Consider the following 10,459-nt stretch of genomic DNA (forward strand, 5'->3'; position numbering starts at 1 on the left):
TTAATGTTTTAGAAGAGCTGTCGCTGCTTGTTACTGACCTGATTTCAGTTACTTGCTAGATGAACAACTGTCTTCTGTCGTTGGGTCTCTAATACATAATGGCTTTGTAACTTCATGGGAGCACAGATGCTTTCCCCCAATGTGTAGTGTACAGCTGCGAGTAAATACCACATTTAAAATGGTGTGTCCACTGTGTAGTAACTCACCTAACTCTTGTTGTTCCAGAGTTTTCTTGGAGTCCTTTTCTCTCCTGTCTGTGAGATTGATGTTGTTCTTAATGATGCTGAAACACGAAAAACAGCAGAAATCAAAACAGAAGATGGTAAAGTAGAAAAGCATTTTCTCTTCTATGATGGAGAATCTGTTTCAGGAAAGGTAATTTTTAAGTGACTTAATTACTGTGCTGATTCTGGCATGCAAATGCATATAGGAAGGTAAATGAACACCTGATACAAGCAAGAGCTGCAATTTTGTCTTGTGTGGTTATTCAGAGAGCAAAGAGTGTTTTCCTATATATGGTCTTTTTAACCATAGTCACGTAGGCAAGTGATAAACCTGAACATTGTGAATGGTGGCTGTTCGTTTCTCTTCATCTTGTGCTTATGAACGAGCCTTTTATGCAACCACTGCAGTCGCTTCTGACTGTTTCTGACTAAGAAAACTATTCCAAACTGGATCCCTCTGCTTCCCCTTCCCCTTGAACTCCAACATCCACAACCCAACATGTGTAACTAATTTCCAGTTGGTGCGGCCAACCTTCTTTGCATACCTTGAGGCTAAGCCTTGTGTTTCATCCCCTGAAGAGGTTTCTGGAATTGCATCAGAGGAGCAATGTATGAAGTTCAGCTGGCTGCTGAGTCAACAAGAGTTTTTCTTGTTGGGAGGAAAAAAAAGAAAATTGAGAATGCCAGAGGGATTTCTCTGTTTTCAGTATTGCTCCTAGGAACTCCTTGCCATCACTCTGGTTTTACTGGAGCCATTCTCGCTCTAAATATTTCTGTTACGATTCACTTTTCCTTGAAAATCTTCAGCTGGGTATTGGGTTCTGATACTGACTTCTAAATACATACTTTGATCCTGACTGAGCTATTGTCACTGGGCATCTTCCTGCTCTTAAGATATATTTCCATGCAAAGATCTTAGTTCTCCAGAAAGATCCTTTCAGGGATGTGAGACTCTGAAAAGAGTCAAACTCAGGAAACTGAAGGATCTGTTCAGTGGCCTGAGTGCTGCCTGCTTGTATCGGTTACATCTGAGAGGTGCCTGATGACTTTTGGCTGCCACAAGCACGTGGGATGAGGAGGTCTGGAAGACTAGTAATGTATTGGACAACTTCCCTTAACTGTCTCCCCCTTTTCACTAGAAAGATAGATTAGTGGTTTATTTCCTGCTCAGATACCAAAGATGTGCTGGATTTTAAGGTACAGGATTTTCTCTGGTCATCACTACCTCATAAGAAAATGTTATATATGCTTAATATTTATGTGTTTCCGTAGAAAGTAACCATATGGAATCTTTTCTTGGAGGTGAGGCCTATTTGTGAGAATCAAATTCACAGATGAGGGTCTTGGTAGTAGGTTTCGTTATCTGTTATTTTTTGTTGGCTAACACCAATACTTGGCTGGCAGCTGAGGAGGGGACTGAAGTTCACTTGACCTGAAACTCATGGCAGTTCTTTTTTGGATTTCCAAATGCTTTGAAGCTTTCCGCCTTCAAAGATGGCAAAAAGGTCGTGACTGGCTTATGTGAACTCTGCTTAAGCTCTGGCTTGGATTCTTAAATTTTGGGACTTGAAAGTTTCAAGCTTAGTTATTAAATTCAGTCTTGTGGATGATTAGATTTCTCTTAGTTGCTTTAGTGTTGCCTTGGTAATGCTTAATTTCATAATCAACTCTCTGATTTGGTTGCCTTCAAGCCCAGGTAGTGCTGTTGAGACGAGTTCGCAGTTTTCATAGGCATGTGGTAATGTGTTTATCTTTTTACTGAGATCATGTATTAGAGTGCAAGTGTTGGGGGGGGAAAAAATTTAACTGATTTTTTTCTTTTTCTTGGTAGGTGAACATCTCCTTTAAGCAGCTTGGGAAGAGGCTAGAGCACCAAGGAATTAGAATTGAATTTGTAGGACAAATTGGTGAGTTTAAGCTGTAAAGGGGATATAAGGTCCATGTGGTTTGTGGAACGTGGCACCTGTGACCTGCAATGTTTGGTCAAACATTGCAACGTGATCGGGTTAGTGGATGACAAGTGCCAAAGGCAGGTTATATTCTCCTTGTTTTAATGCAAGTGATGTACCAATTTGTGCAAATCGGAAAGTCATCGGGGGGGAAGATATGTACATGTGACGGAGAATGGGATGAATATTCTGTCAGTCTCAGACTGGCTAGAGGTTTGATTAAGAACCACTAGAGATTTCTGAAAACTGAAGTTTTGAGTATTACTTCTGGCTCTGAAAGGGAGGAGAAAGAAGAGAAATGATGGGGCAGCCTATAGCAAAATACGCCTAAAAATTCTCTGGTGGTTGGTTTTCTAAAACCTAATTTTAAACTGTTAGCATAAGCCAGTATTGATGCTTTGGAGGTTCTCTGAGCTTTTTAGCAAGATAATATTAATTAACATAAAAAATGTGGTTTTCTTACAGCTGTATATAAGTCTGGTTAGATTGAACTATGAAAAATCTTGGTCATGTCTAACTTCTTACCAGTCAAGGTAACCTCTGTGCACCCTTAGGCTGATGCTAAAATTCCTTCGCTCTCTGTTAAAGGGCCATTTGCCTTATTGTCCCCGTTGGAAGTAATTCTTCAAGTTTCAGCGTTACACAGTTGAATTTGATTGGAATTTCACAAATCCTCTGTATCTGAGTCAGTAGGTTTCAGTACCCTGTGTCTGAACTGTTATGTGTCAGGTATGACCGTGTTCTGACACCTGCCGCTTTATGCTTGGAGGTTACGATCAGTGGGGCTGTTAAAGCAAACTTCCAGAATAAAGCAGAAGTGTGATGGAATAAGGTATTTAGATGCAGGGGAAAAAAACAGAGCTTATGTCTGTCAGCTTCATTTAGTCTGTCTTCTAATAGCTGTACAAGCTGTTCTTCGTCTACTCTGATATGTAAATTTAATTCTTTAGATGACTTTAATTTGATGTAGTTTCTTGAATTTTTTGTTTCTGGGACTTTCTGATACGTGCTACCGCATATATCCTCAGTTATGCAGAAGTGGTTTAAGCTACTGCTTTTTGTACTTGCCCATGTTTTCTTGCATCCTTTCAAGTTTTAATCTAGTAACACAAAAGCCTCCCAGGAGTGCGATCTGCCTCTCCACCACCTGGAGATGAGCTCCAGCTGCATGTCAGATATATTTTAAACCAACCCTTCAGAGTACGACTTCCCTGGCACAAAAAGTGTTGGATATACAACAGCAAATAAACTTTGTATTATATAAATGCTTGTTGTAGCAAACAAAGCACACCTTAGATTCCGTTTATTCCTGTTAGAAAATCTCCAATTCCTAGTTAGTGTCAGTCTCTACCAAACTGGCAATGATAAACTGTGGAGTTGGTGCTTTCAGCTCGCTCATTCTCATCTGAAAAGCTTCTGTCTGGGTAAAACCAGCCACTGCTGATGTTCCTAGCTGATATTTTCAGTGGTGAATTGCAGAGAAGCTTGTTTTTGTATGCTGAAGCATTTGGATTTTTTTATAGTTATGTTAATTTTTTCTAACTTTTAAGTTTTTTGTCTCTGTGAGAATTGCATGACATAGATCTAGGGATGAATGACAATGGCACTGGTTGGGGGACAGGAGATTCTGTTGCTGTGAAACTGGTGTCTCTATGCTTATGTGTAAAGAACTTGTTTCCAAACGGCTGACTTAGACCAGTGGTCATGATAAGTCATTTGGTTGTAGACTAGTAGTAATAATAAACCATTCTATGGGTGGTGTTGATCTGCAGGAGACCAGTTGGGATTACTGGCCTGTCCTAAATAAGCCAGGCTTGAAGGTTTTGTCCTTTCAGCCATAAATGCTGGAAGCCAGAAGCCAGACAACGTTAATTACAGAGAATGGAAGGCAAGAAGTGCTTGTTAAAGCTAGCTAAACTGTCATTTAAAAAAGATGCCATGCTAGCAGAGCTTCAAATATGCGTTCTGTTCCTTGCCGTTAGCTCTTCAGGAATGCGTACTGAAGGTTGTTGAAACTGATGTTAACATCGAAAAACTGGATAAAACATTTGGATATGTGTAACATAATTGCTTCTGTTGTTCTTTCCCACCTGCTCCTGCCAAATTAGAGACAGTTTTGTTTGCTAAAAATAAACACTGAAGCGTGTTTTCCTTTAACTTCCTCAACTTCAGAACTCTTCAATGACAAAAGCAATACCCATGAATTTGTAAACTTAGTGAAAGAGCTGGCCTTACCTGGAGAACTGACCCAGAACAGAAGCTATGACTTTGAGTTCATGCAGGTTGAAAAGCCATATGAATCCTACATCGGTGCCAACGTCAGACTGAGGTTTGTAACTGTTAAGCTTTCTCTTCTCTCCTCCCCTGCAGAAACCTCATAATTAGCAATTACACTGCCCTCCCTGCTTTCCCCCTTTTGGATTTCAAATAGGGCATGTAACAGCCAGTAGCTGGTGTGCCTTGATTGGCGTTGTTGAGATCATGTCATAACGTAGCCTCTTTTACTTTATTTGGAATTGCTTGGTGGTGTTTATCTAGATAAAATTCTTTCAGTTCGATCATGTTAAGACAGTCCATGTCTCTCCTTATTTAAAAAACCAAACAGAACACCCCACACTTCTACCTGTAAGTGTTTTGTCTTGTGTGTCCTTTTCTGCTTAGCCTTACGAGAATTGTGCTCTTGTCTTTCAAATAATACCTGTACTCCAGAACATAAGGGCTTTTACTGGTGCGGTTCTGAATAATTATGGCTAACTTGGTGGCTTTCTTTCTAGGTATTTTCTGAAAGTGACAATAGTGAGACGGCTGTCGGACTTGGTGAAAGAATATGACCTGATTGTTCACCAGCTTGCTACGTACCCTGATGTAAACAACTCCATTAAGATGGAAGTAGGCATTGAAGACTGTCTTCATATAGAGTTTGAATACAATAAGTCAAAGTAAGTGTCACTTAGATCAAAACACATTCAAATAAATATCTTGGGATAAAAGGGTAGAGTGTGTAATATTTTATGAACAACTTGGCATCTGGAGACTTAAAATATAAAGCAAAATTATCAATGATTCTTGTGTTGAGCTGTTCGGTTACTAATTACACAATGGCCTTTAAGGAATACTGGTCTATTCTGTCGTCAGTGTTAATAGGAAGGTCGCTACCAGATACTTAAGGCTTGATTTCTGCATTTATGCTTTTTCAGTATTAGTACTTCCTTTACTAATACTGCAGTGATGGGAAGTTGCTAATTGCAGTGGTCTGGCTGAGATGTGTAAGCTCAGTCTGGAAGTAAGCTGCAAGTAGTTAACAGGCAGATGAGGTAACTGCCTGTGTAACTTGTATTCAAGAAGGTATAAAAGTTGTGTTTATTCTTTAATGAAAACCCCCATTCTGTTCTTTTAAAGGTATCAGTTAAAGGATGTGATTGTTGGAAAAATTTATTTCCTCTTAGTGAGAATAAAAATTCAGCACATGGAGTTGCAGCTGATCAAAAAGGAGATTACTGGAATTGGTAAGAGAAACAAAGTCCAAAAGAAATGGCAACTCGTGTGCTGGTTGAGCCTTAATGCAAACCTGGAGAGTGAAGTCCATAGTTACAGCTTTGGCTAAACTAATGCTCCATGTGCTTCTTTCTCACTGGTGTTTGACTACCACTTGCATTTTGTGCTTGGTAATTGTATTTGGTAGTCAACATTGTCAGTCTACTGTTGTTCTGGGCTTCTGACTGTTGGGCTACCTTCACAAACGTGAACCCTTGTAAATGGAACTTGGGCAGAAATATGCAGCAGCTTAATCAGCCTTGATAGATAACGAACAAGAGGAAAGGTGTAAAATGCATCTTGAAGACCCCCTTGCCTCTGCAGAGATTAGCTGGTGAAGTGGGCTCGGTAAGGATTAGCATGAATCTCTTCATATGAATCTCTTGTGTTTAGAAATGTCATTTGCAGTCAGCCTAAAACTGATATGATGAAAATACCATGGAATCATTTATGTTGGAAAAGACCTTTAAGATCGAGTCCAACCGTTAACCTAGAACTACCAGGTTACCACTAAACCATGTCCCTCAGCACGACATCTACACATCTTTTAAATACTTCTAGGGATAGTGACTCAACCACTTCCTGGGCAGTTTGTTCCACTTAACAAACCTTTTGGTGAAGAATTTTTTTCCGTAATATCCAACCTAAACCTCCCCTGACTCAGCTTAAGGCCTTTTCCTCTTGTCCTGTCACTTCTTACTTGCGAGAAGAGACCGACCCCCACCTGGCTACAACCTCCTCTCAGGTGGTTGTAGAGAGTGATAAGGTTTCCCTTGAGTCTCCTTTTCTCCAGACTAAACAAGAGGCTTTGAAGCAGAAACAGCTTGATTATTGCAGATGGGGCTTGTATACCCTGCAGCTAGGAGGGCAGTAAGAGGCTATGGCTCATGACGTTGTTCCGCGGAGGCTGCAGCCCTAGTGAGCTGCTTGTGTGGAGAATGAGGAAGCTTCCATACCAGTAGTGGAAGGGCAGAAAGCTCTACTTCAGTGTTGGCTTTTGCGGCTAAATTAGGTATTCTGTCTTTTTCATCCTAGGCTCTGGAGAAAGGTGGCTTTTTTGCCGTGTATTAACCCTTCAGGTTCCTAGTCTGGCTGTGGCCTAGCAGTATCTTGCCGCTAGCACTGCTCGCCAAACGGAACTGTTCCACAAGTCCTACCCTGCATGCCTGTCCCTTATTTAACACCTGCGTAGCCAGGGCTCCTTTGAAGCACTGGCTACTGCCTCTGCTATGTCAGTGTCAGGAGGAGAGAGTAAGAAATAGATGCTCTGCTTGGGAGAGGGATTTGCTTGCTTCAGCTCTGTGTAACTCGTATGCAAGACAAAGGCAAAACGTGCAGTGTTGCGTAATTTAAATGCTGCTGGGGAGAAATTGCTGTGATAAAGCTTTGTAAATGTTTAAAACCGAAGCGTGTGTTCTCACAGTGAAAACTTGTTTCACCAGGACCCAGTACCACAACAGAGACTGAAACGATTGCAAAGTATGAAATAATGGACGGTGCACCAGTGAAAGGTAAATAACTGGGCTTATTTCAAAGGGTAAGCATTTTGAGTTAAAACTGCATTTTAAAAATACCTGGAGGAGAAGAGATGACTTGTATAAATTTTTCATGGAGAAAGTGCACTTCTCCTTAGGTTGCTGAATTGACAGTGGATTTTCCTGTTCAAAGCAGACATTTTTATTGACTTAGGGCATTTCACTTGGGATACTAGTAGTTCTTGCCACTGGAAATTCTGTGGCTGATCGTTTCACCACTTCAGTTCAAACCTGACTCCACAGTGCAGACCGGCTCTAGAGTGTCCAAGATTCAGATCCTTTTGTCTCGCCTGACTGCTGTGCTTCCACAACTGTTCCCATGTTTGATTTCGTACTTGTTCCTGTGCTCATGTTTGTGATGTTTTTTTGTGTTTTGATATGTGGTTTTGTTTTTTCCTTTAACCAAGGAAGGGGCGCAGAGGATGCTTGGGAAACTGCCTTTATTTTGCATGTCTTCTGAAACTGCATTAATGACACCCAGTTTTAAGGAGCTAATTGAAACTTTCTTTTTTCTAAGGTGAATCGATTCCTATAAGACTGTTCTTAGCAGGCTATGACCCAACTCCAACAATGAGGGATGTGAACAAGAAATTTTCAGTGAGGTACTTCTTAAATCTGGTGCTCGTGGATGAAGAAGACAGACGATACTTCAAACAGCAGGTATGGTCTACAGGAATCTTGTCGCAGAATTATCTAGGCTGTTGTACATGTTGCTTTGAATGTTCAGCACATGAGAAGCCACTTGTGCTTTGCATGGCACAAGTATTTTTGCTGGTGGGTGTATTGGAAGTGGTATAGAAGCTGTCAGAGTATCCAGACAAAACACTTTGTGGGTAACCTGAGCTAGAGGTGCATTTTTTCCTTGCTTTAGCTACTGCAGATAGATTTCCCCACCCTCCCCCCGCTGCCGCCCCAGCATGAGCCCAGGTTCAAAATTCAGATAAGGGCTAAGACATTTGACTGAAAATGTAACAACAGTTACATGAGGTCAGGCTGAGGGAAGGAGTATCACAAAGGGTCACTGGGCTGAAGCCGCGTGGAATAGCTCAGAATCTTCCTTTTAAAGCATAGACAAGGCAATATGATTAAACACGGTAAACAGATGGTAACTGGAGCATACAGTGGCTGTGATGGGCTTTGGATGTTGAGAGGAGAAGGAAGAAAACTTCTTGAACTCTTTAATACTATCAAAGTTGGGAGTAGGGTTGTTAAGGAAGAGGTGACTGTTCAAGGCTGGCAAAGGGAAGTGTTCTGTTAGTCTCCACGTGTGCTGCACTGTTCTGTAAGTAATGGGGATGCAGAGTTTTGTGGTGTGGTGGCTCTTTTTTTTCTTTTTCAAAACTCTTTGCCTATCAGGAGCTTGATACTTGATGCCGCTTAATGGTAAACACTGGTTTCAAAAGTTTCATTTGTCAAATAGGAAATAATTTTATGGCGAAAAGCTCCCGAGAAGCTGAGGAAACAACGAACAAACTTTCACCAGCGATTTGAATCTCCAGAGTCACAAGCATCTGCTGAGCAACCCGAAATGTGAACTGGTATAAGGTGAAAAACTTTGCGATGCTTCAGCAGGTTAAAGATGGCAGCAGCCTGTGGGAAAAGAAGGCCAAAACCCCCATTGCAACTGTCTTCCTTCATCTCGCAGTGCTGCATTTGCCACACTACTAAAGCGTTCTTCAGTTAAACATTCAAGTATGTATATAAATTTAAAATAAAGTGCTTTCTCAAACACTGGAACTTTCTTAAGCTACTATTTTATACTGCACATTTACTTTTATTTGAAAATGTTATATGCACTTGAATACCCATCAGCTTAAGTCTAGTTATTTCCATGCATGGTAGGCTGGTATGTTTGATTTTCGCTGATCACCTATACAGTGTAGACTAAAGCATTTCCCTTCTCTCATGTTGTTTATTGCATGTTCCTTTCCAATGTTGCTTATTTGCATTTGTTTTGTTTTGAAACTACAGTAAGACACAATCGACTAAATCACACTAAAAGTCAAGGTTTACGGTGAATTTTTCCTAAGATGCCTAATTACTTTGTTACACGGGGTTTAACTGAAACTGAGTGTATATGCACTGCAACCGTGGAGCCTTCAGACACCTCACCAAGGTTTCTGAGAAGTTTTGAACCTGTCAGTAGCAGAGAGTGGTGGGAAGCATCTTTGCCCTCCCTCCCCCAGTTCTCTCCCTGCTGTACTTCCCCAGGCGTCCCATGTTAGTCCCGCCTGATGCTGCGGGCCACCTCACTGCCCAGTAACTAGTGGGCATAGAGATGTGACCGTAGAGATGCTTTTGTGATTTCACCTTCGGGTGGTGAGCGGGTGAAGTATTTGAACGTAATTATCTCTGATTTGATGAAATACATGCTGGTAACATTTGATTATTTTGCAAATACATGAAACCGTGTGGTTCCTCCTGGCTTCATGGTTCCACTGTCTTCACAGTCTTGTCTCCTCACTGTCCTTACAGGAGAGGTAAAACATCCTCAGAGGACATCTTCCTCCTATGAGGGCAGACGAGCCTTTTGTGGTCTTCTGGAAAGGTGTTTTGAAGCCAGGCAAGCCTTAAACCTGTTAGAAGCTTGTCTGGCATAGTAGATTGTTTGTCTTGATCCTCTTGTGCGCATTTAGTGTTTGAAGAAATAGCTTAAAACTTCATGTATTCCTCACTGAGCGTGCAGTCTGTTACCAGATGCGTGGCGGGGGCGTCAGTCGGAGCCTGCTGTGCGGAGGGCTGCTTGCGCTTGTAGTTCAAGACGTCTCGACTCCAGCGCAAGTGTCATTGGTAACCTTACCTTATGAGTAAGTCACTAACCGAATTACGTTTCTGTAAGAACTGTTTTATTACTGCGGCACTCCGGTAAAGCTGACAAGGACTCTGTGTACTTTGTGCTGGGGGACTTGCAACGCGGGTCCCTCTGAACGAAGCAAATCTAACTCGCTCGTGTAAGTGCCTGTTCAGAAATTTACAGAATAATAAAGTCAAAAGCCAAATATTTTCATCGTCACTTGCATGTTGTAACCTGGAACCGATTCGTAGAGATTCTGAGAACTGTGACTGTATGGAACCAGCCTGGGGCTGTGCAGAACCGTGTGTAAGGAGCGGGAAGCGCGCTGAGCGGCTCCCGCGGTTATTAAAGCCGCTGCCTGCTCACTCCCCTCGGCCTCCTCTCTGTTGAGTGGCTGCCGCGGGCTCCCCTTTAACGCCGCTT

At 41.7% G+C, this 10,459-nt stretch overlaps 1 protein-coding gene across 1 annotated transcript; it reads left to right on the top strand.

Moving 5' to 3' along the window:
- Positions 1-224: 224 nt before the first annotated feature.
- Positions 225-8,979, top strand: VPS26A (vacuolar protein sorting 26 homolog A (S. pombe)). Its single transcript, XM_010134649.1, has 8 exons — positions 225-375; positions 2,056-2,131; positions 4,346-4,502; positions 4,948-5,112; positions 5,573-5,679; positions 7,150-7,218; positions 7,760-7,902; positions 8,663-8,979. Exons 3-8 carry the CDS (start codon positions 4,450-4,452, stop codon positions 8,774-8,776), a joined length of 651 nt encoding a protein of 216 aa, XP_010132951.1. The 5' UTR covers positions 225-375; positions 2,056-2,131; positions 4,346-4,449; the 3' UTR covers positions 8,777-8,979.
- Positions 8,980-10,459: the final 1,480 nt, after the last annotated feature.

This window comes from Buceros rhinoceros, unplaced genomic scaffold, assembly GCF_000710305.1.
Source record: "Buceros rhinoceros silvestris isolate BGI_N320 unplaced genomic scaffold, ASM71030v1 scaffold18344, whole genome shotgun sequence".
NCBI lineage: Eukaryota > Metazoa > Chordata > Aves > Bucerotiformes > Bucerotidae > Buceros > Buceros rhinoceros.

Bases quoted from the DNA above. Each gene is read 5' to 3' on its own strand.
- VPS26A (XM_010134649.1), top strand. From the start codon at position 4,450: ATGCAGGTTGAAAAGCCATATGAATCCTACATCGGTGCCAACGTCAGA. The intron at 5,680-7,149 runs GTAAGAGAAACA...TTGTTTCACCAG, and splicing joins AAAGGAGATTACTGGAATTG to GACCCAGTACCACAACAGAG. The intron at 7,219-7,759 runs GTAAATAACTGG...CTTTTTTCTAAG, and splicing joins GGACGGTGCACCAGTGAAAG to GTGAATCGATTCCTATAAGA.